Source organism: Pogona vitticeps, chromosome 5, assembly GCF_051106095.1.
Source record: "Pogona vitticeps strain Pit_001003342236 chromosome 5, PviZW2.1, whole genome shotgun sequence".
Classification (NCBI taxonomy): Eukaryota; Metazoa; Chordata; class Lepidosauria; order Squamata; family Agamidae; genus Pogona; species Pogona vitticeps.
Window position 1 is genome coordinate 156,369,130 of NC_135787.1, and position 23,624 is coordinate 156,392,753.

Consider the following 23,624-nt stretch of genomic DNA (forward strand, 5'->3'; position numbering starts at 1 on the left):
CTAAACCAAAATTAAGAAAACTTAGCTTTAAGTATTCAGCCTCTGGGCTCAGAAAAACCAGATATTACAAGTCCCAGTTGAATCTGAGCACTGTCTACAGACTCCACCTCCAACAAGGTGTGTTCCAATTGATTTGTAAAGCATCAGCTGACATCAGTTACATAAGGCTTGTGATTGGAGAAAGCTAACTCTCCTGATTGTAGGAAGCTAAGCCTCATGACTGAAGGAAGCCTGTTTGAAGAGGCAAGGTATGTGGCATTTTGTTCTTCCTCAGCTTACTTTTAGACGTACAAGACTTTCCATCTTATACACGGAAAAATACAGTAACAAGATTTTAGCCATTGCTTCCTGTTCAGCACAGCTGGGAGATAACATTCTTAGTTTGGATTTCCATTCATTTATAGTGATATAATGCTATTTCTTTTTAAATGAATAAAGCAGTAATTATATTCCATATTGGTATATCTCCATATAAATCTTTAATATCAGCATTATTTACACTGCAACTCCACTGTAACTTGTACTTAAGAGACTGCCATTGTGAATTTCGTTGTATGGGTATACTGTGTATATACTTAAAATGACAATAAATTATTATTATTAAAATCAGATTTTAAAAATAACAGGCTGTTTCCCAAAGGACTAATTGCCTATACTTGAAAGGTAGAGAAAAAAAGAGTAATAGAAACATGCAGTTACACATATTTAGGCTTTAAGATTTCAACATTAGGCAATAAATGATAACGTAGGTTACAGAACTCATCCATACATATTCTGAAGCTTGTGGGTGTGTATCTTACCTTGTTGTAAACTGCTGTGAAGGTGATTAACAAATGCAGTCAGTATAGTTGCTATATTCATTACTTGTGAACACTGTGCAAGGCCAAGTGTAAAAAGTTCATTCCAGCAGGCTTTTACTAATGATATGCTGTTATCCTGCCTATTCAAAAGGAACAGAATTACATTAATAAAACTTTGCTTGAGTTCAGCATATATTCTATCGCATATACTCAGTAACTTCAATATGCAGGCAAATCATTTCCGAGTTTGAAATCAAAGTTCCTAACATACCTTACAGAAAATGTGTGTGTATATTCAGATTTCCTAAGTATGTAAGAAAATGGGGCACCTCTGCATGCTCTGATCACACCTATTATGTTATGAGACCAAGTCTGATTTTTCAGACAATTCCCTGGAATTGTTACTCATTAAATTTGACTGCATCTGATCTGTATTTCCCTATATTTTATACCATATAGTGGACCCTCGACATAAGGAATTAATCCGTATTGGAACTGTGGCCGCAAGTCAAAAATTCCATAGGTCGAGGGTCCATTTCCCATAGGAATGCAGGGACAGGAGGCAGAGGGCACCGAGGGCAGGAGGCAAGAGGCCAGTGGGTCCAGCTTTCTAAGCCCTGAAAGCCCAAACCTGACAGCGGGCGCAGAGTGGCTTTCGGCTTTCCCCGCCTCTCCCCGCTCGCACCTTTGGAAGCCGGAAAGCTGAAAGCCGCCCTTCGCCTGCTGTCAGCTTTGGGCTTTCAGGGCTTAGACCTGCAGCCTACGGACTGGAAGGGAGAGGCGGGAAAAGCAAGACTCTCCAGACTTTTGCCCAGTTTTGGGGGGTCTGAGAGGGGTTGCTTTGAGGTAGAGCATTTAAAAATGTCAGTTTCTGTCAGCCCTATTACAATCATCTACATTTGGAATAACCCTCTTGTATTTTAGAATAAGACCACCTATGAGGCCCTATTGTACTGGTAAGGTGTTGGATGACATGACCTTCTGGTATCTTCCAACTGTTTGATTCTATTAATGATTCTTCAGAGAGTCAACTTTCTCAATGATATTATCTACAAATGAGAAGGAAAGGAACAATTTTATAGAAAAGAGACCTGTCACGACTGAAGGGCCACAACTCATTTTTTACAGTACCAGCGATGTAAAATACAATTGCATTTAAACAACCAACATTGAACATTTGGCAATATGAAGAATCTATTGATGTCCAACATAATGTTGTTTTTAAACCTTGATTATATGTAATCAACTTTTTAGTACTCACCCTAGAGCTTGAAAGGACGGAATTGAACGTGCCCAGTGCATAGATAAAAAGAGCAGTCTGGAGGCTGATTCACAAATATAATGAACATTCAGGTATTCGGGCATAGGTGAAGGCATGGTGAGCTGTCACAAAAAAGTAGTATATTTTTTGTAAAAGCATGAATGGTCATGTCTCAAATAATACAGATATCAGTAACACAATAGTAACTTTTAAACAAAATGATAGAAATTTATTATAATATTGAAAATGCAAAACTGGAAAACGACAGGGTAAAGTATCCCCTTGACAGTCCAGTTGTGTCCAACTCATCCCCGTTTCCAAGCCGTAGAGCCAGTGTTTGTCCGAAGACAGTTTCTGTGGTCATGTGGCCAATGCGACTAGACACGGAACGCTGTTACCTTCCCACTGTGGAGGTACCTATTTATCTATACACATTTACATGACTTCAAACAGCTAGATTGGCAGGAGCTGGGACAAGCAACGGGAGCTCCCTCCATCGCGTGGATTTGATCTTATGACTGCTGGTCTTCTGACCTTGCAGCACAGAGGCGTCTGCGGTTTAACCTGCAGCACCACCACGTTGAGTGGACCTCTGATTCATACCCTGGGTGATTCGTCCTGCGCAGAGCCTCATTGGAATATTCTAGAGCTTCTGCAGTAGCAATGAACATATCAGAATATGCGCCTCCCCACCCGTATAAGTACCTTGGCGCCAAGCGTCCCCTTTCAGTTGTGTCAACCGCTACTTAATAGTAAGCAAACAATGGCGTAACAGAGAGAAGGACAGGTGGGATGTGTGAATCACAGAGGTCCACTCGAAGAACTACAATTACAGATGGGTAACCTGTCCTTCGTGGCCTCTGTGAATCACACCCTGGGTGACTAATAAGCTGTCTTACCTGGAGGCAGGGTGTCACGCCAAGGTAGAGACTAGAACACCATGTCCAAATGCTGCATCTGACTTCTGCCGGAGGTAGAATCTATAATGATGGATAAACGTGGACGGCTGTGCCCAAATGGCAGAGGCGCAGACGTCCAGAAGAGGTACGCCACAGAGAAAGGCTGTAGAGGCTACCAGTGCCCTGGTGGAGTGAGGGCAAACCAATCTAGGGGTTGGTTGTCGAGCAAGTTGATAAGCAAAATGAATGGTAGAGGCGACCCACCTGGAGATAAGATTGGGAAGTCACCTGACAGTCTTTTGTAGGTAGCTGATGGCTTATGAAGATACGAGCTGACAGTCTAAAAGGTAGGGTACATTGGAGGTAAAAAGCAAGAGCTTTTCTGACATCCAACGTATGGAGTATTATTTCTTTGTTTGAAGAAGGTGACAGAAAAAAATGAAGGAAAGACAATCGGCTGGGAAAGATGAAATTGAGAGACAATTTTTGGGAAGAAGAAAATGTCCATGAATAACTTCATGTTATCGGGGGGGAAACTGTAGATAAGGGTAGTCACAGTGTAAAGCTGCCAATTCACTAGCTCGTCGAGCTGAGGTGATGGCTATGAGAAAAGCTGTTTTAAAGGTGAGGAATATTAAGTCAGTTGTAGCTAATGGCTCAAAAGGAGCTTTGGTAAACTCTTTCAAAACAAAAGTTAATGACCACTGTGGAGACGGAGGTCATGTATCAGGGTAGATAGGAGAGACAGATCAGAAAATGTTACGTTGTTGGATGTTTGAAGAAGTTTGCTGCTGGAGAATTTGGAGGTTGGTATCATATTATTGCAGAAAGGTAGACTCTCAAGGATGAGATGCAGAGGCCCTTGGATTTCAGAGTGTAAAGGCAAGAGAAGGGGACGACAGAGGACGAGATGGTTGGACAGTGTCATCGAAGCTACCAACATTAATTTGACCAAACTTCGAGAGGCAGTGGAAGACAGGAGGCCCTGACGTGCTCTGGTCCATGGGGTCACGAAGAATCGGACACGGCTTAACAACTAAACAACAAGACGGATGACAACTTTGTGGAGGAGAGGGAACGGTGGAAAAAGGTAAGAGTCTTGGGCCAGCTGCGACAAACGTGTCTCCTTGTGAATATTTTCCTATTCCTGCTCGGGAGCAATACAGTTGACATTTCCGATTCGCTTGGGAGGCAAAGAGATCGAGAGTTGGTGTGCCCCATTTCTGGCACAGTTGGCGGAATACTGATTGATCTAGTTCCTACTCCTGAGCTTGGGCATCTGTACGGCTGAGCGAGTCTGCTAGGTTGTTGTCTTGACCAGCGATGTGTAAGGCTGTGAGAAAGATGTTATGTTGCAGATGTCACTCCCAGAGACTGACCACTAGGCATTCTAAAACAAGGCAGCACCCTGGGGAGTGGGTGCTGCCTTGTTTTAGAATGTAGTACATCGCCATGGCGATCTGTACCATTTTTCCTACAAGAAAGTTTCTGAAAGCATTGTAGGCCTTTATGACGGCTAGTAGTTCCAACTCATTTATATGGAGCATTTTTTTTCTCTGTGAGACCATTTGGCGTGGACTGTGAAGGATTTGCAATGAGCCCCCCAGCCAGTGTGACTGGCATCAGTAGTGACTTGTATTCGCGGGCAAGGCTGCTTGAACGGTCGCCCAATAGAAAGGTTGGTATGAGAATGCCACCATTGAAGTTGAGAGGCCAATTCTAGAGTGACTCTTAGGGGAGTGTGGGGACAGTCTGTTAGTAGATCGACTAGGGCCAGAAACCAGGATTGGAGAGATCTCATTTTGAGATGCACATGTTATACAACTGACGTTCTAAAGGCCATGGTGCCTAGAACTTGTTGCACCGTAAAGGCAGGTATCAAGGCATGTGGAGTGAAGCCACGAAGTAAGGTGAAGAGATTTTGTCTCTCTTCTGCATGGAGGAACGTGCGAGCTCGTGTGGAGTCTACTAGGTAATGTATAGTCCTTGTAGGTTTTAATGTTAATTTTTGTTCGTTGATAATTAGACTGAGATTGCAAAGAAGGGCAAGGGTGAAACAGGCGTCTCGTCAAGCTTTGCTACAGGAGTGTGCTACAAGGAGCCAGTCGTCGATATATGGAAAGATGAGAATGTTTTGGTCTGAGGTAGGCGGCTACCGGCACCATGCACTTGGTGAACACTCTCGGAGTTGTTGCAAGGCCGAATGGGAGTCTTTTGAATTGGTATGCTTGTGATCCAAGTTGGAAACAAAGCAATTTTCTCTGTGTGGGATGTATTGCAATATGAAAGTAAGCATCTCTTAGGTCTATGACAGTGAATCAGTGTTTTTTTCGAAGGGAAGAACTCATTCTAGAGTTACAATGCGGAATTTTGTGTTGACGATATAGTCGTTTAATAATCTTAAATCTAAAATGGGGCGAATGCCCCCGTCTTTCTTGGGGATGGTGAAATAATGAGAGAAAAACCCAGTGTTGTTTTGATAGACGGGTTGCATGGCATCTTTGATAAGTAAATTAGTTATTTCTTGCAGGGGTTGTGACAGAGGAGTAACAATGTGTGTTGTCGGAGAAAGTTCAAAGAAGTGGATGTGGTAGCTGTTATTGATGATGGAGAGTACCCAGGAATCTGTGGTGATGGATTCCCATGCAAGTGTTTCCAGAGGGCAGGGCTGGCAAAGTGGGTGGCAATCTCGGTCAGAGGAACGTCAAACATGGTGTTTGGGTTTCTGGACATTCTGCCTAGCAGCAGGCTGTTGCCACGTTTTGGCTCTTTGGTTTTTGAAACATGGATTGTAAGAGGTTTGTCGTGGAGGGTCTTGTTGGAACTTCTGGTACAAGTTATAGGGTCATTTCCATTTATTTTGCTGAGGACGTTGTTGGTAGGAAGGGTAAACTCCCCAACGTCTGGCTGCTGAATGTTTCTTTTGTATGTTCTCTAGCATATACAGTGGTGCCTCGCTTAGCGAGGTTAATCCGTTCCGGATTAACCCTTGCTCAGCGAATCCATCGTTAAGTGAAACAAAAAAGTCCATAGGAACGTATTAAAACTGATTTAATACATTCCTATGGACTTAAAACTCACCGTTCTGCGAGTTTTCTCCATTGCGGCGGCCATTTTGGATGCCTCGTTAGCGAGGCAAAACAGCGGTCGCCATTTGGTTTTAGCGGCGGCCATTTTGGAACCGCCGATCAGCTGTTCGCTATGCTTTGAAGGCGTCCGCACGACCATCGCATAGCGAAAAAAGCCCATGGGGCCATCGCTGAGCGAACGCTCCAGCGATGGCCCGGGACCCATCGTTATGCGGTTTCATCGCATAGTGAAGCGTTCGCTATGCGAGGCACCACTGTAGTCTGTTTCTGCATGAAAAAAACCTGCTCAATTGAAGGGGAGGTATTTGATACGTGCCCGAGCATCTTTGGCTAAGCTGGCCATTCCGAGCCAGGAAAAACGGTGTAGGGCTACTGAAGTGGCCATGGACTTGGCTGTAGTATCTATGGTGTGGCGAGCAGAAAACATCTGTTGTTTTGCAACAGAGAGACCTTCTTATTGGAAGGTTTGAGTTTCCTCTGACAGGGATTCAATAAAGGTGAACATGTTGTCCCAGAGGAAGCGTTGGTAAGCCCCCATGTCTCCTTGATAATTAGTGACTCACATGGTGAAGGCTGCGGAAGAGTAAAGCCATCTACCCATGGAGTCTATCTATTGGCTGACTTTTTTTAGTGGTATGAGAGATTGTCAGTGTTGAGATCTCAATTCAGAGGCTTCAACAAATATAGAATTTGGAGCCGATTGTTTTTGGAGGAAAATGGCTCCTGGGTCATGAATTCTGTAGAGATTATTAATCCGCTTAGACATGGTATGGGAGGAAGCTGGTTTTGTCTAGGATCTCTGCACAGTACTAAGGAGAGATGGTAAGAACAATATGTGCACCAGAGTGGTTGTATTTTTAGAGATTGGATCATATAGATGATCGGCTGGTTCTGTCGATGGTTGGTGGACTTGCAGATTTAGCCATGCAAATCATAAGTTTGGGATAGGTCTGGAAATCCTCTGCTGGTGACAGCAGGTTGGTATCGGCAATGGAGAGGTAAGTAACACTGATGGAATCTGTGGCTGAGACCCATGGTCAGAGCCATTGAGGTCGTGTCTGGGGTCGACAGACTGTTGATCAACTTCAGTGTTGAGAGGCTGAGTCTCGTAGTATTGTCAGTTATGAGTCGGAAAAGATGGAGGCAGCATGTCCACGGACATCTATCAATGTCTAGGATCGTCAACATCGAAAGTTGGTGGTGAGCGTCGATGGACCTCGATTGGTAGGGATGGACCTCAGTGTCGAGCCTGGTGTCGTAATGGTGCTGGGGTCGACGACTTGGATTTACCGGAAGACGGGAACTGTGTTAATGGAATGGAATGGAGCGAGAGTCCATGGACCAGGATGAATATCGAGTATCATCACTATCAGAGCCTGTGTATCTGTGATGTCAAAACTGAGGTTGCTGATGCGATGGCATAGCAGTAGAATAAACTGATGCTGGTGAAGCCAAGCGTGAAGAGTGATTTCTGTCATCTACTGTAGTAGGAAAGTAATGGGAGACCAGGGCTGCAAAAGCCTCACGTGTGGATGAAATCTGCTCAAATGTCTGAGGTTTTTTCGATACCAAGTGGGGAACAGGTTGAGGTATAGGTATAGGTACCTCTCGGTGATGTGAATGCTTCGACACCGATGGTTATCGAGAGGTAGACTGACTATTAGATGGTATTATTGAACCGGGTAAAACAACTGGTCGACTAGTTGGTGCAGTTTGTCGAGCACAGCACTCGTCAGGGCAAATGGCAACTCAATGCGCGTGCTGAGCGTGGGTTTGAACCACACACAATGAAGCGAGCTGTCGAGATTGTTGATGACAGCAGTCCTGGTTAGGGATTGGTGGGCGATCCGAGGCCACTGAATATGGAACGGTGGAAATTCTTGATTGATGGAATAACCGAAGGATTGCTGGAAGGGATGGAAGATTGTGGACTGGGAGGAGAGGACGTTGGTTGGTCACCTCTGTCATCCTATTCTGGAGACTGAGAACAGGGTTGATGAGATGGAAGTCTGTCATCATCTGAGGGAGATCTGATTGAAATTGATTCAGAGTTGTGGTGGGATGTCTGTAGGCTTAGACTGTTTAGCTCAGGGGTCTCAAACTCAATTTACCTGGGGGCCGCTGGAGGCAGAGTCTGGGTGAGGCTGGGCTGCATCAGATTTTCCACCAAGTGGAGCGAGAGCCCAAGGAAGCCGCCCAAGAGTTTCCTTAGCCCAGCTGGGGCTCCGAGGAGGATGAGGCGCCCTACAGGCAGGTTGGGCCATTTTAACTGGTTGTAAGGATTGTTCCCAAAGTTGGAGCTTTAGCCTCAAGAGGCGAGATCGAAGAACTCCGCGCTTAAAATTTTTGCAATGGGTACAGAAGGAAGTTTGATGTTGTTCTCCCAAACAGAAAAGGCATTTGGCGTATCTGTCGGAAAGTGGGATCTTATTATCACAGATAACGCAGTGCTTAAACAGATCCAAAGGGGCCATGAATAGGAGAAAATAATTGAGGAGAAAAACTGATGATTGAGGTGGGTGGGGTGCTGCAGCCGGAGGCCGAGTGAGGGGAAAGGAAAAATCTCTGATGATAGAGTTTGATCTAATAGTTTAAAAGAAAAAGATTGAAAACAGGAAGGAATCAAGAATAATCACTTTCTCTTTTACTCACAAAAACAGAAATATGAGGCTCTCAACAGTTGGAAGAAAACTGAAAGGGGACACTTGGCGCTAAGGTACTTATACGGGTGGGGAGAGGCATATTCTAATGTGTTCATTGCTACCTCAAAAGCTCTAGAATCTTCCGATGAGGCTCCGTGCAGGCACGAATCACCCAGGGTGTGATTCACAAAGGCCACAAAGAAGAACTTCACGTTTCACCACTATCTTTTAAGTTATTCCAGATAAATGTATAACCTGAAGTTGCTAACTTAAAGAAATTTAAACCCAGAAAATTCTTCTCTGATAATGACACCATCCTTTCTGGGTATGTCATATTTATATTCTTTCAGGTGTTTGCTTACCCAAGAATCCCTTCCCTAAATTCTGTGCTCATTTGTTGACCCTTTTCACCCTGAACACAAATACACTGGTGCCTCGCTTAGCGATCGCTCCACTGAGCGACGAAATCACTTCGCAACTAACTTTTTGCAATTGCAAAAGCAATCGCTTTGCGATGGCCCTAAGGGTTTTTTTTTTGCTTTGCGATGATCGCGGGGAAGCGATCGTGGCAAAGCGACCCTTTTTTAACAGCTGATCTACGGTTTCAAAATGGCCACCCGCTGTTTTTCCTCGCTTAAGAGGCAGCGAAAACGGCGGCGCTATGGAGGATTTTCGCTTTAAGGTGAGTTTTTAAGCCCATAGGAACGCATTAATCGCATTTTAATGCGTTTCTATGGGCTTTTACATTTTGCTTAGCGATGTTATCGCTTAGCAATGTTTTTCCAGAACGGATTAATGTCGCTAAGCGAGGAACCATTGTATATATTTATTTCTGGGCACTCATGCTTCCTGCATGAACCTTCTGCCCTCAACCACCTGTTCCTTTAAATTCTGTGAGGTTCAGGGGAGGAAATACGTGATTTTAGATATTTTATAGTTTTTAAGCAAGTATCACTCCTCTCTCCAACAAAATGAAAACAGTGAACTAAATTATTAAATATTTTCTCATGTTGTGATAGCACAACACAATTTGCAAAGCTGTATTTGGGCTTTGTTGAATACAGTAACAGCTTTTGAAACTGCACAGCAACCAGTCATGTACACCAGTCTGCTGTCTGCTTGAGTTTCAGAACCTGTCCAAACTGTGATGAACTGTTTTTTTGCACAGGTTTTGCAAACATTTTCATAGCATGCATCTCCATGTAACTAGCCATTGTATACCGACCAATATAAAAAAAAATCCATGAGTCATTATGTTCCCCTCTCCATTATTCTTCCCCAATTTCAACCATGATTAAAGTTTGCATCCAATACTGATCCTCAGATTCATCCAAAGTATCTCATCACTGTGACTACAGAAATTAAATAGCTTATGGCTATAAATAAACTCATTTAAATACCCTGAAAGCTACATGAGCATCACTGAGCAGTGGGCCTTCTATTTCAACCACATTCATGCTTGCTTCTTCACCAACAAGATGTGCGCTGGCTTCCATACTTTCTGCAGAGCTTTGACATGATGCACTCTCTCCTGGGTTTAGTGCTTTTGCAAGAGTATCAAATGCCCTGTAAATAATACATTGACAACCTTTAAGACCAAAGGCAAGTCAAAAAGACCCAAGTCCTGTTTGCATTATTATACTTTTCCATATTGCAACAAAAGGTTTCCAAATCAGAAATGCCCATTAAACCAAATTAAAGAAATAAGGAGAAAGAAGACAGCAAAGAATGCCATTCCCAAGAATATCTAATTTTGAAAAATGAATGGTATGATTACCATTTGGTGATTTTTACCAGCACAAAACACTCTGTTCATCAATGTTTGCCTTTGTGCTAGGGATGACAGACTTGTTGAATAAATGGTATGACTCAAGGTACCCCCCTTTATAAGTGATCCCCCCTGCTTTTTTAAAGTGCAAAACATTGTTGGGCCCAGAGGTTAAAGGCATCAAGGAGATGCTGATCATTCCCATCATTTCTTCCTATAGCACCCTGGAGCAACATTAGCAGTAATAATAACAGTCCCACCATCCCACCCACTCTTCCTCACAGCCTGTTTCAGAAAGGGGATCTGTATCATGATGAAGCGTTAATTACCTCTTCAAAAAAGTTTCAGTAATTTATTCCAAATGAAAACACCAAGTAGCTTTAAGTAGCAACAGCAGCAAAAGGATGGAGCTGACCGGCATAAGACTCATGCTTGTCTCTGCTTAATAAGCCAAGATATTTATATCCAAACTAGGCAGAGTTAGATCCCAGCTCTTACATGGCTGATCTTTCACATTTATTACTGGAAGTTAGATGTCTACTGTTTTCCACCTTTACAACTGACAGTGATAAGTCTATTGTTCCCAACATATTGTCAGAACATTTTCTGTTTTCTCCTGCTGCCATTCCTTACCTTGTAACATCAGTACCTGCATGGTCATCTTGCTGGAGTTCAGACAAGGAAGTGTCTCCATTGCTTAAGCTTTCTATCATAGACAGCTCAGGACTACTTTGAGGCATATCTTTGGATTTACTTAGACTTGCTAATGATGTTACCACATTTGCTAAAGTACTTAAATCTCCTTGACATGTTTCAGCCTAAGAAAGAAATAATGAACAGTTAATTTTTTTCAAAGCAAAAGCATTATATTACAGCAGGAGCTATGCACTACTAAATGGTAAGGCACCTTCACCTTACTTGAAAGCATATCAGTGACAGACACTCCTATTCAACTGCTAGATGCTCCCATTCAGAAACCTTCCAGATGTCATCTTAGCTTATATTTCTTAAGGAATACTGCTCTACACATATGTTTGTCAGAAGCCTCTAGAAGTTTCTGGAGGACTTAATAATTCATAATTTACCTTTAAGTTAAGAGTAAACCATAATTGCACTTTAATATATTAATCTATGATTTTATAGGGTGTCTGGAGAAATAGAAAAGAAACTCATAGCATCGCTAATTACATAAACAAAATACCTTTATGTGTATATAATTTTTATGTTATCTGCTCACGATGCTGAACAAACTGGCATGAATTATATGAATGAACTCTTTCAACTATTTTAAAGACACTTCTGGGAACTCATTAGAGGTAGCAGATGGGTGAGCTTTGAAATTAATATAGCTGACAATACAGAAAACTACAGCAATAAAATTAGCAATAATCATGCTAGTTAAATTAATGACACCAGCCAACTTCAAGCAGTAGATGGCAGGCAAATGACTTGTTTTTTATGTGGAGAACTAAAAATCCCAATTAGCAGCCTAATTTACTTGTTTTACATGTCCATTTCAAAAGTTAAAAACAATTATCATAGATTGAAAGTTTAAATACAGAGCTCCCAATCATGTAGAAAGAGAATATGTGTATTTTCAAGAGCACAGAAGGGTTAACGTGTGAATATGAAACCATCCCCCTGCAAAGCTTACTCCTATAGAAGATATCTCATGTGGATCATGGGTCCTTTTCTCTTCAGTTGCCTTCTCCTTAAAGAGAAATACGCTTTGATGACAGTCAGAGGGGTGCTGCTCTTTATCATACTTCTTTTCCTGTCAAAAATCATTCCTCCATTACTCCACATTCTGTTTTCTATCTGACAGGGATTTTGAAATTCACGAATCATCTACTGTTACTACTTTTAGCTTTCTGTCACACTTTGAGTGATGAAGGATGGTGGAGTCATAAATAGCAGGAATCATTCCTCAAATTGTTTACAAGCAACACTCAAGTTGCATCTTATGAGAGCAACCCAAGTAACCTAATCAGACATGAAAATAATTAGTGACAGTATCAAAGGGAAAAAGACATAAAGCAGTCTAGAAGAGACAAGGGTTTGTGTGCAATGCATACAGGGTGCCTTGTTACTAAAACACAGGGCACAGACAGAAGTAAATAATCATAGAAGCAAGGATGGCAAGAATAAATCACAGGAGAGTGGATCATAACTCTGAAGTAACAAAGCAATTTTAGGTGAACATCCTAAATTTGCAACCCAAAGCATATGGTTGAAGAAGCAAGATTTCAGCCCACTTTTCTGGAAGATCCCCATCCAAAACAGTTAGTAGTAAGCAGTCCTGACAAATAGGTAGATACTTCAAGGTCTTTGCCAAAGCTTTAAGGCACATCAACAAGCAATTTCCAAACCTAGCCAACCTGGATGAGGACCAATGAAGATAGAAATTGAGATAATGGCAAAGAAAAAGCATTCACCGTAAGACAAGAGGAGTATCAAGCCTCTGTAATGACAGAAACAGACTGATACTATTGAGCCAAGATCTTCCTCTGATCCACAATTGCTATGAGTGGAATTAAAAGGTTGTGTCTTCTACTAACACTTGGTAAGGTTTCTTGCATTTGTGGATTAATAAAACATGGCAATGTCATTCCAAAGAATAGAATTCAAGGACAGAAACCACAATTTTTCTGGAATTCAGGGCTGACAGAGTAAAGAAGATGCTTGGAATACAGTAGTGCCAGAAACTACCCTGGGGCTTATCTTGGCCTCAGGAGAAGATCACAGCCTGCAGAAGGCACAAGGGTGTCATTTGCCAGCTTTCCCCTTACTTTAAGAGGGTTGCAAAGAAGAGACACACAGAGAGAAATGGGGATGGGATGAGAGAGTGGTTCTCTTCCTGCCTCTGCCATTTCCTTCCGTGAAAACCTTTAAATGGTCTTCCTGGGCATACTTTAATGTTTTTAACTAGAACGATGGCAGATTTAGAAAAGAAGAGCATTGGGTAAACCTCCTTAAACATTTCTAACAAATGTGAAAGGCACAACACATTAAAAACAACACATGCATCTAACATAATATCCATTTAATAAATCAGTTTCCAACATATACCTTATCTGCAGTCATCAGAACTGCAGGCTCATTTTTTATGCCGGACTGATGAATATTCACAAACATTCCAGATTCCAACACTCCCGTTGATCTGAAACAAGACATAAATGTTTTCTTACAATGCTACGAAATGCTCAATATCTATCTAAATTCAGAGCAGTATTTGCATACCTTGTTGTTTCACTGTCTGTTACAAAAGTTGGAGTTGCTGTAAGCGGGCTCCGCAAATCTTTTCGGATATAAATCTTTTCTGTAGAAGCTGCACAATTTGAAGATTTTTCCCGAGACACTTCAACAGGTTTCCTCTCACACTGAACAGCTACAAAAGGGTGTGGAGCTATCAGTAACAATTCAAAATTCACACACAATTAGCTATTATAAACAATCTTCTTGATATTTATTTATTTATAGTTGTTACTACCAATTTTGATGTTGAAATAATTTTCTTATACCAAACCTAAAAAATCTGTTAACAGTACTGGTGAATGTTTAAGATCTAAGGCCTGGATCGAACAAATTATTCATGCAAACAGTCCATTGTGTTAGCAATGACATTCATAGTGCTTCCCACATCAAGAAAGTTGGTTCCTTGCTCTGTGAGCAAAAATAGAACAGGGAGTTCTTAATCCCACAGCTGTCTCTCAGCATTCAATGTGGCTGAAAGGTTGGCAAGTATTAGCCAACTGCTATTTAGAAGAAGCAGTCGCTCAAAATTACAACTTACTACTAGATTTCAGCCACAGAGACATATTTTCCAGTTACTCAACATGGACTGAGTTCCTCTTCTGGTAGGTTGCAGGGGAAAAGCAAAGGAGAAATCCTGCAAAATTCAGAGTCTGACCATCTGTGCAAATAGTTTCCCCACCCACTGCCACTCCCTCAGGGTCCCCAGGAACCACATCATTCTGGTCTCTATTGGTCTCTTCCATTTGGACATCAGGTACTTACAAGAGTTTCAGTAGGATCAATCCCTCTAGACATACATGAGCAAGCAATAGTTCTTTGCTTCCCCTGACTACCTTCTCCTTTTTCTGAAGCCCCTTGTTATCCTCTCCACTGCTCCCACTCTATTTTCCTGATAGCATTTCATCTGCCTCTCCCTTTGTCTGCCTCTTCCTCCTTTCATCCCTTCCTCCAGCTTTCAAAATGCTAAGGTCATGCTCCCCTATTCATCCAGCCCTGCTTCCAGGCAACTGGGTGATGAATAGCAACTGTTGCATGCAGCAGCTCCTAGTTCTTTTCTGGAATCTTTGTAGTCTTGGTAAGTGTGTTTTTCAGAGACTGCAGGACTGGTACTTAGGCTAGGATAATTGGCCTGCCCACTCTAGCCCAACAATATCTTTCAGATGCACTTAAGAACCTTTTATTTCAAATGGCATCTGCAAAATTTTAGGATGAGCCTGAAAATTCACCAAAAAGGCTTGCTTACTTGGAGATACCCTCTTGCATAAAACATTAGTACACACAGAATGTCACACAAAAGGTTCACCCTAAATGAATTTAGTCCTTCACAGCACCAAAGCCCTGCATCTTGCTACTAAACAGTTCATTTGTTGCCAATCAATAATTTGGAAATAATAAATGAAGAGCATCTACATAAATATAAAAAAACACATAAAATAAATATAAGAGTATCTACTGAGGCTTCCAATAACTGTCCCTTCCCTACAACAAATTTTGGTTAATGCTCATACTTACAATCTTGTTTCATTCCAAAGGCAATACATCTCTGTAGCCTACAGTACTGGCATCTGTTTCTATGATGTTTGTTAATCACACAGTCTCTTGCCCCGCGACATGAATAAACTAAATTCTTTCGTATGCTTCTTTTAAAGAATCCTTTGCACCCTTCACATGTCACAGCCCCATAATGGCGCCCTGGTTGCATAATGAAGTACATAAATTAGGAAATATTTTTCTTCAATTTCATATATTCTCTTTATTAAGTGAATGGTCATGAATGAAAACAGTAAAATTCTCATGCAATATTAAAGACTGAAATGTTTTATTTTGTATAAGACCATGTGAACCACATAAATCAAATACATGCACAATGAGACATACTGATAGAAACCCAAATGTCTGGCAACATTCTTAAAGAACCTTATAATGCCTTCCATAACATGAGAGGTTCATAAAGCTGTTCATTTTCTAATGTGGTATCTGTCATAATTTGCATCAGGAATGCCCTGCTACATTTTACATCTGGCTTAAGGTGGCTTTCCCTGAATAGAAAAACTTTTAAAAAAAAACTTTAAAAAAACCCACAAAGGTAACACAGAGCCAAATAAAAATTCATCAAGAAGTCAAACTCTTATAGCTTGATAACAGTCTTTTTTATCACATGACACACTAACAAGCTCATAAATACAACGTGAATCTCAGCTACTGTTTATTATTTATTTTTATTTATTTAATTATTTAATTTATATGCCGCCCACTCTACCCAAAGGTCTCTGGGCGGCTTACAACAATTAAAATTCAATGCGATAAAATAAAATGATCAAAATACAGTTAAAATACAATTAAAATACAATTAAAAATACAATTAAAATTAAAATTGCCATCATTAAGACCCACAGTTAATGTTATTTCAATTAAAAGCCTTCTGGAACAGGAAGGTTTTGACCTGGCGCCGAAATATCATCAGTGTCGGCGCCAGGCGAATTTCAGTTGGGAGGGCGTTCCATAGTCTGGGGGCAGCTGCCAAAAGGGCCCTTTGTCTACAAGCCATCCCTCTTACCTCCTTGAGGGATGGCTCTTTCAAAAGGGCCCCCTGGCTAGATCTTATTGGCATGATTAAGGTTTTAATAGCTGTTTATACTTTCTGCCTTGATCCCAGTGTGGTGCAATGAACTAGGAATTGGAAGAACAGGGTTTGAATCCCTACTTGGCCATGGAAACTCACTGTATGAGTGGAGCTGGTAAAACCACTGCTTAAATATCTCATTTACCTTGAAAGCCCCACTACGGTCGCTGTAAGTCAGTTCCAATTTGATGGCACAGAGCACACACATACTTTCTGCACTTGAGTGCTTTTTGACTGCTTTTTTTTACAGCCCATCACCCATCCACCCACTCAACCATGCCTATAATCTTCTATCAACTGAGGCAACCATGCATCTGATAAAGATGGCTCCAATCCACGAGAGTCTATACAAAATAGAATGTCTTTAAATAGAATAGTCTTTAAAAGCTATTGCAAGATATTTTATTGCTTTGTTGCAACAGACTAACATGACTATCCTCTGCCCCAGGAAGTCAGTAAAGAAACAGAAGTTCTGAGAAGTACAACTGAAATTCACCTATGTCAACCAGTTTTTGACAATTAAATGGAAATGTCCAGTTTAATAAATGAAGCCTAAGAAATATCATACGAGGAAACTGTAGCAACAAAATGTTATGATAATATAACAATAAATAATTGGCTGAGAACAGAATGAAAATCTACTTGGTCAGCAAGCTAAATAGAAACATGACAATGGTGTTGCAGCATTCTGCCCCAGAACTATAAAGTATAGTAGTCTAGTACAAATGTTTTCAATCAGCCATCTGTCAGCACCATTCAAATTTGATGATACCTACAGTTGTAATCAAAATTATTCAACCTCCATTGCAAATCTGGTTTATTGTCAAGTGCTCTACTAAGTACTAAAGATGCTTGCCATGAAGGTGAATAACTTTGAGATTGCAGAATTCATTACAACTGGCATTTTCAGTTGAATTTGGGGAAACCACTTGAAGCATTCATGTTGAGCTATTTTTGTTTCATTTGTTCATTGCCATAAATAGTAAATTTTGACAATAAACCTATTTGCAATGGGGGTTGAATAATTGTGATTATAATTGTATATTGTGGAATGACAATCCTATCTTATTACTACTGTCCCAACAAAACTGCACCAAACCACAAAGCAAGCTACCCTACCAAGCCGGACTGTACTGCAACATTTTTCCAAAACGGGAAATTTTAGTTACCGTAACATTTGTTTTAAAAGGGAACCTTGTTTTGAACTTCATTTTCTGGCCAGCCTAGCAGCCACTGAAAATATGTTCTAATTATTATATTTGGCAGACTATAATAAGAACGATCATATTTATATAAGCTTCATTGGATGTGCTAAACATATTAGAGTTTATTAAAATACACCAAAACAGCAGAATTATGCTTTTTCTAATATTAAAATCACTTGATTTATATGCAAGGTGAGGATAGTTTTAAAAAGAGCTAGAAAAAAAAAGAAATTAATTTTGCAAATTAAATTTACATAGTGATTTACCTGATGCCTTGTCCCCACAAACAACACAGAGATCAAATACTTTATTTAGAGTCTGTTCAGTGGAAGAACTGTCTGTTAAAATCTGAAAATAATAGTAAGAATAAATAATGTAATTGAACTTTGCTTTCACTAAGTTGTTTGCTTAGCTTCACAAATATAAACAGCAGGCTTGTTCCAGAGTTTGAGGATTACTTCATAAAAGACATAGTCAAGGTCCAGATAATACATTTGATAAAAGTATTTCAGAAAACATGTTACTAGTACAGCATTTGATAGACAAGATTAAAGTGAAAAATAACACTTATAAATCAATGTTACAGACATCAATATTCTAATTTCTTGCTTATTTATGTCTTTTTTCATTGTGTCATGCTGAAAGTTAAGACTCAATATCCCATTTCTATTTACTACTCAGAAAATTTAAGAAATTAATGGCTCAAATTCAGTAGTAAGTTGCAAGTAGAATAGTTCCATAAGTTCCATTGAATCAGTGGAACTTCTGGAGAAGCTGATTCATGAAATCACCACTGATCCAATGGGCTTACTATAGCAGCAACTACCTACCATATTGGATTTCAGCCAATATGGGACATTTAAGATGTAAATGGTGCTACATAAATAACAAATACTGCAAAAAATTATTTTGTTTATGCCATCACCATTTGCAAAACATAACCATATATCTGCCACTGCTAATGCTGTTTTGCTATTGCATTTTTTTCATGTTATGGAGGGGATAAGGCACTCCCCCACTGCACCACTCAGGCACAGAACTCATGTTTCCATAAAAGAGAACAAATACAAAGAAAAAAATAAAGACAAAAATGCTGTAGCACCTTAAAGACTAACTGCTGTATTTTAATATGATCTTTCATGGACTATATTTCACACTGAAATATAGCAGTTAGTCTTTAAGGCGCCACAATGTTTTTTTTTCTCTCTTGTTCTTGCCTGAGATGCTAGGACTGACTAACATGGCCACCTCCTCTAAAAAAAAAGATATGTCAAACCTTAGCAAAGATAGCTCTGTCCATTATTGTAGTGCAGAATAAGAGAGGAGTTGGGACTAGGGTGAGGGAAACTGAAATTCAAAGCACTGTTCAACTATGAAACCTGTTGATCCAGTTACTATCTTTTGAGTCCAAATTCAAAGTTGGTTAGGCCTGGTTGTAAATGAGAACATTTTATGACACCCCATACGCTCCAGAAATAAATATGTAATGAACAAATCTGCCCTCTTCTAAACAAATGACCTAATACATATGTGGGTTACAGCATTACTTTTGACCAATCAAGACTAGCGTGATTACTTTGCTAAGAATGCATTGATTTGGAAACTTCTCTGAACACCATACCTGAATGTGTTGTGCGGGTATATCTGGGGATGTAAAAAACAGTTGGTTGACTCCTGCAGCATCAGGTGTTGTAAGAAAAACCTTTCCTGGAGTAGTATCTTGTCTTGCAAGGATCACTTTACTTGGGGTAGAACCATCATGATTTGTTAAAATAAACTGCTTGCCCGTTGCTGTCTGATCAAGTGCTGTAACAATCTGAATCTTCTGCCCCGTCTGCTGATCTGTAACAATCTAGTAACACATTTATCTCTACTTGTTAGAAAAGTTGTGATTAAGAGCAGGTGTGGTCTAATTTAATTACTGTGTTTGCTTGATATGACCCAAAGATATAGTATTCATAAAAGATAAGGAAACATTTGAGGAAAGCATCTCAGTAAGACCCAACAAGTGCAAAGGAAGTGCGTTAAATTATTTCCAGACTTAGTCGCACGTACGTTGGTTAGGCCTACTGAAATCAATGCATCTTCTGTTTGACACAAGTGTAATTTCTATTGAGTTAGAAGCTCTACTTTAAATTTGGCCAAATGTGATCCAACCCAGATGGATTGGCAGCAAGGTAAGTCCTCACAAAGTATGCAAACATAATGTTAGAGAATGCTTGTTGTACATATATACAATGCTCCAATCCAAGATGTATTTCTGCCCTTAGGAAGTGCTATCATATTGATAAAATGAGCATACAGGACTTTTACTGCAAGTGAATTGCTTCTTGCCTTCTTCTGGAAATATCTGCTCTAGTCTGGAGATACCAGAAGTGTGCATATTCTTTCTGATGATCTCCTGATCTGGCCCGGCCACTGTAAATACACCAGTAGCACACTATGCATCTCTATCTCCCCCCCCCTCTCATCTCTAGTATTAAATATATCCACAATGTTTTATATAGAACATGTATTTTTGAAACTGCAGCGTGAAGTTGAGCTCTACTCAATAGAATTAATCTTACTTTTTAGTGCTCTTGAACAAAAAGCTACACTACCCAAGTGGCTTATATAAAAATGGAACACAGCTTGGGATTTCTCTCTAAATAGAATAAATACATCAAATATAATTATATTGCTAACTTATAAATGCCGTGTGCAATGTTATAAAAGCGCTAGAATAAGTTCAGATTCGGTTTAAAAGTTAGTATTGCACACATATTCCTCATTTCTGTTTTCCCAGGAAAGGGGATTTTTGGGAAATTTTACACCTGATGTTTAGGGAAAAAATTTAACTAGATAAATGAAATATTTTAAACACAGTGTACCTGTATTCGCTGTGGTAAGGAAAGACCTGTATCAGCAGGGACAATCTGAATTCTTTGTGCTGTCCCATCCATTAGTGTTTGTGTGACAGATCCTTGGGAATGTGTCATCTAGGAAAAAACAAAAAGACAGGTAGATTAATACCCTAAATCAAGAACGGGAAACTGTAGGTATCCAGACATTTTTGTCTTACAGCTCTCATCTGCACTAGCAAGCACAGGCAGTGAAGAAGGATGCTGACTGCTGTAATCCAAAAATGTGCACAGTTTCACCAATTTTTGCTTAGACTTACAAAGCTCCTATAAAGGAGAACCGGAATAACAAAACTCAGGGTTGAAAATCAAATATAGCTAAGAAATAACATTTATCCTCACAAGAAATATTATTATATTTGTACTCCCGGAAAATCATGAAAAATGTCACTGACAAGACTGCTGTATGTAAACACTGGCCTACTCCATGCAAGCATTTTTCTGGTGACTTCCAGAAAACCCTTGTTTAGTAGAATTGAGCACCTTTGTCCAACTGCTCCCACTGGCTTCTTGTACAAGCTCCTCCCACAAGCACAAACAAGTAATAAAATAAAGACCCAAAACAGACCATAGCTTTGGATCACAATGAAAGGAAAGACAAGCTAGGGCACAGATGTCATATTGAACAAACCAAAGACAGCAGGTCCTGCAGAAATTGAGTAAAGTAAGCCAGCTGTGAGCTTATCAACAGTAACAAGCAATGATCCTCCAGAACCATAGATTATCATTGTGGCAAATGCCTACTTGTTTAAGACTATCCAGTAGGTAGCATTTTGTTTTTATTCAGCTATCCCCACTAGTTTTCTGCATCTGGATTATCATGGACCAGAGAACATCTAGCTTATTTAGAAACAATCAGGAATTTAAGTGTGGTAAATAATCGGGCTGGGTGCCAGTGAACATTATGTCCTAACTGGTATTCAGTTACAGGAGTTACTTGTGGAAAGAGAGCCTTGGCAATAAGTAAACATTGTCTGGCCCCATCCAAAGAAGGCCAGCTGTTGCTTCTACACATCAGGACACTTAATTGAGTTATCAAAAGAAATTGCCATCAGTTAGAATGTCCCAGATAACAGGAAATTAAGCTAGGAATAAATACCCAAAATAACTTTTTAAAATGCAACATCTTAATGAATTTGGCAAATTAAATTCTAAACTTAAGATATAATGTGGGTTTTTTGCATCATTAAAGATTTCAGATTTACAAAAAAATTATTTACAGCAGTTATCCCAAAATGAAAATATGGCTTTTAAATATATCAATCTTTTAGTCATTGTGCAACTGCATAAATATATAAATATATATACATGTGTAAGTACCTCCCCCATTTGCTGTTCTATAATTTGATGGGCCAATTCTTCAATAGTTGCCATGATCTTCTGTCAACAGTGTTTTCTATTAAAGAGAAAAATTCTTAAATATAACTTAATATAGCAAATCAGAGAAAAAATTAAAAACAGTCCAAATATATTTTCTTGATGGTCCAGCAGCGCTTTCCACTCAAAAAGAGAAAGTTGCTGAAACTGTGTTCATCATATCTCAAAACTACACAGCAACACTAATTCATGTCACACTGCCATCATGGTCTCAATCCCCCTTCACGGACTGCTGCCTTGTCGTGGCGAAGGGGCACCCAAGACAGACAGGTCATAGTGGAGATTTCTGACTAAACGCAATCCATCTGGAGTAGGAATTGGCAATGTCACTCCAGTGTTTTTGCCAAGAAAACTCCATGAACAGAAACAAAAGGGTAAAAGATATGATGCCAGAAGATTGGCCCCTCAGGTCGGGAGGCGTCCAACATGCCACTGAGGAAGAGCGGAGGACAAGGACAAGTAGCTCCACAGCTAATGAAGTGGCTGGGCCAAAGCCAAAAGGACGCTGACCTGTGGACATGCTTGGAAGTGAAAGGAAAGTCCGATGCTGCAAAGAAAAATACTGCATAGGAACCTGGAATGTAAGATCTATGAACCTTGGGAAGATGGATGTGGTCAAACAGAAGATGGCAAGAATAAACATTGACATCCTGGGCGTCAGTGAACTAAAATGGACAGGAATGGGCAAATTCAATTCAGACGATTATCCTATCTACTATTGTGGACAAGAATCCCGTAGAAGGAATGGGGTAGACCTGATAGTCAACAAAAGAATGGGAAAAGCTGTAATGGGATATAATCTCAAAAATGATAGAATGATGTCAATATGAATCCAAGGCAGACCTTTCAACATCACAGTAATCCAAGTTTATGCACCAACCACCAATGCTGAGGAGACTGAAATTGACCAATTTTATGAAGAATTACAACACCTTCTAGAACTGACACCAAAGAAAGATGTTCTTCTCATTATAGTCAGGAGTCAAGAGATAAAAGGAACAATAGGAAAGTTTGACCTTGGAGTTAAAAACAAAGCAGGGCAAAGGCTAATAGACTTTTATTAAGAGCTGGTCACCACAAACACTCTTTTCCAAGAACACAAGAGGCGACTCTATACATAGAAATCACTAGATGCGCAATACCGAAATCTATCTCCTGAGAAACCTATGCGTGGGACAGGAAGCAAGTTAGAACTGGACATGGAACAACTGATTGGTTCAAAATTGGGAAAGGAGTACGACAAGGCTGTATATTGTCTCCCTGCTTATTTAACTTACATGCATCATGAGAAAGGCAGGACTAGATGAATCCCATGCTGGAATTAAGACTGCCGGAAGAAATATCAACAACCTCCGATATGCAGATGATACCACGCTGATGGCAGAAAGTGAGGAGGACTTTAGGAACCTTGTACAGTGGGGTCTCGACTTACGAACGACCCAACTTGCGAACAATTTGAGTTACGAACCTGCCCTATAGGGAAAGTAAGGACTCGACATGCAAACTTCCCTGGAGTTACGAACAGGGAAAAAAGTCCCCCCTCCCTCCCCTTCGAGGCTTCTGGAGGGGGGAAAAGGGTCAGAAACTTACAAATAAATACTGTACTGTTAAATAAACTCACTTACCAGGCCTTGGTAGCCCCCAAACCACAGGAAAAAGAGCAGGAAAGAGCTAAAAGCCGACACCCAGAAAGAGCCTGGCAGCCATTTTGTGGTTTTCCCCACTCCTCCCCCCACCTAACAGCTGATTGGCTGACTCTGAGCAGGCTTCTGGAGGCTTGCTCAGCACCTAAAAAGCCTGCCTGA

At 40.4% G+C, this 23,624-nt stretch overlaps 1 protein-coding gene across 16 annotated transcripts in view; it reads right to left on the minus strand.

Annotated features, from left to right (window-relative positions):
* Positions 1-23,624, minus strand: part of NR2C1 (nuclear receptor subfamily 2 group C member 1) — a 37,182-nt gene that overhangs the window by 9,638 nt on the left and 3,920 nt on the right. For 4 of the 16 annotated variants that reach the window (XM_020815723.3, XM_020815739.3, XM_073000270.2 and 1 more), the window contains 12 exons: positions 21,763-21,838; positions 20,413-20,520; positions 19,164-19,394; positions 17,809-17,890; positions 15,227-15,406; positions 13,700-13,865; positions 13,529-13,619; positions 12,114-12,233; positions 11,093-11,277; positions 10,092-10,257; positions 2,062-2,183; positions 801-940 (listed from right to left, as the gene is read on the minus strand). In XM_020815723.3, coding sequence (XP_020671382.1) covers positions 801-940; positions 2,062-2,183; positions 10,092-10,257; positions 11,093-11,277; positions 12,114-12,233; positions 13,529-13,619; positions 13,700-13,865; positions 15,227-15,406; positions 17,809-17,890; positions 19,164-19,394; positions 20,413-20,520; positions 21,763-21,816 — 1,645 coding nt within the window. In that variant the 5' untranslated portion in view covers positions 21,817-21,838. Of the gene's footprint in view, positions 1-800; positions 941-2,061; positions 2,184-10,091; positions 10,258-11,092; positions 11,278-12,113; positions 12,234-13,528; positions 13,620-13,699; positions 13,866-15,226; positions 15,407-17,808; positions 17,891-19,163; positions 19,395-20,412; positions 20,521-21,762; positions 23,293-23,624 lie in introns of those variants that run through there. The other 12 variants (XM_073000273.2, XM_078376042.1, XM_078376041.1 and 9 more) reach the window with 9 other exon arrangements.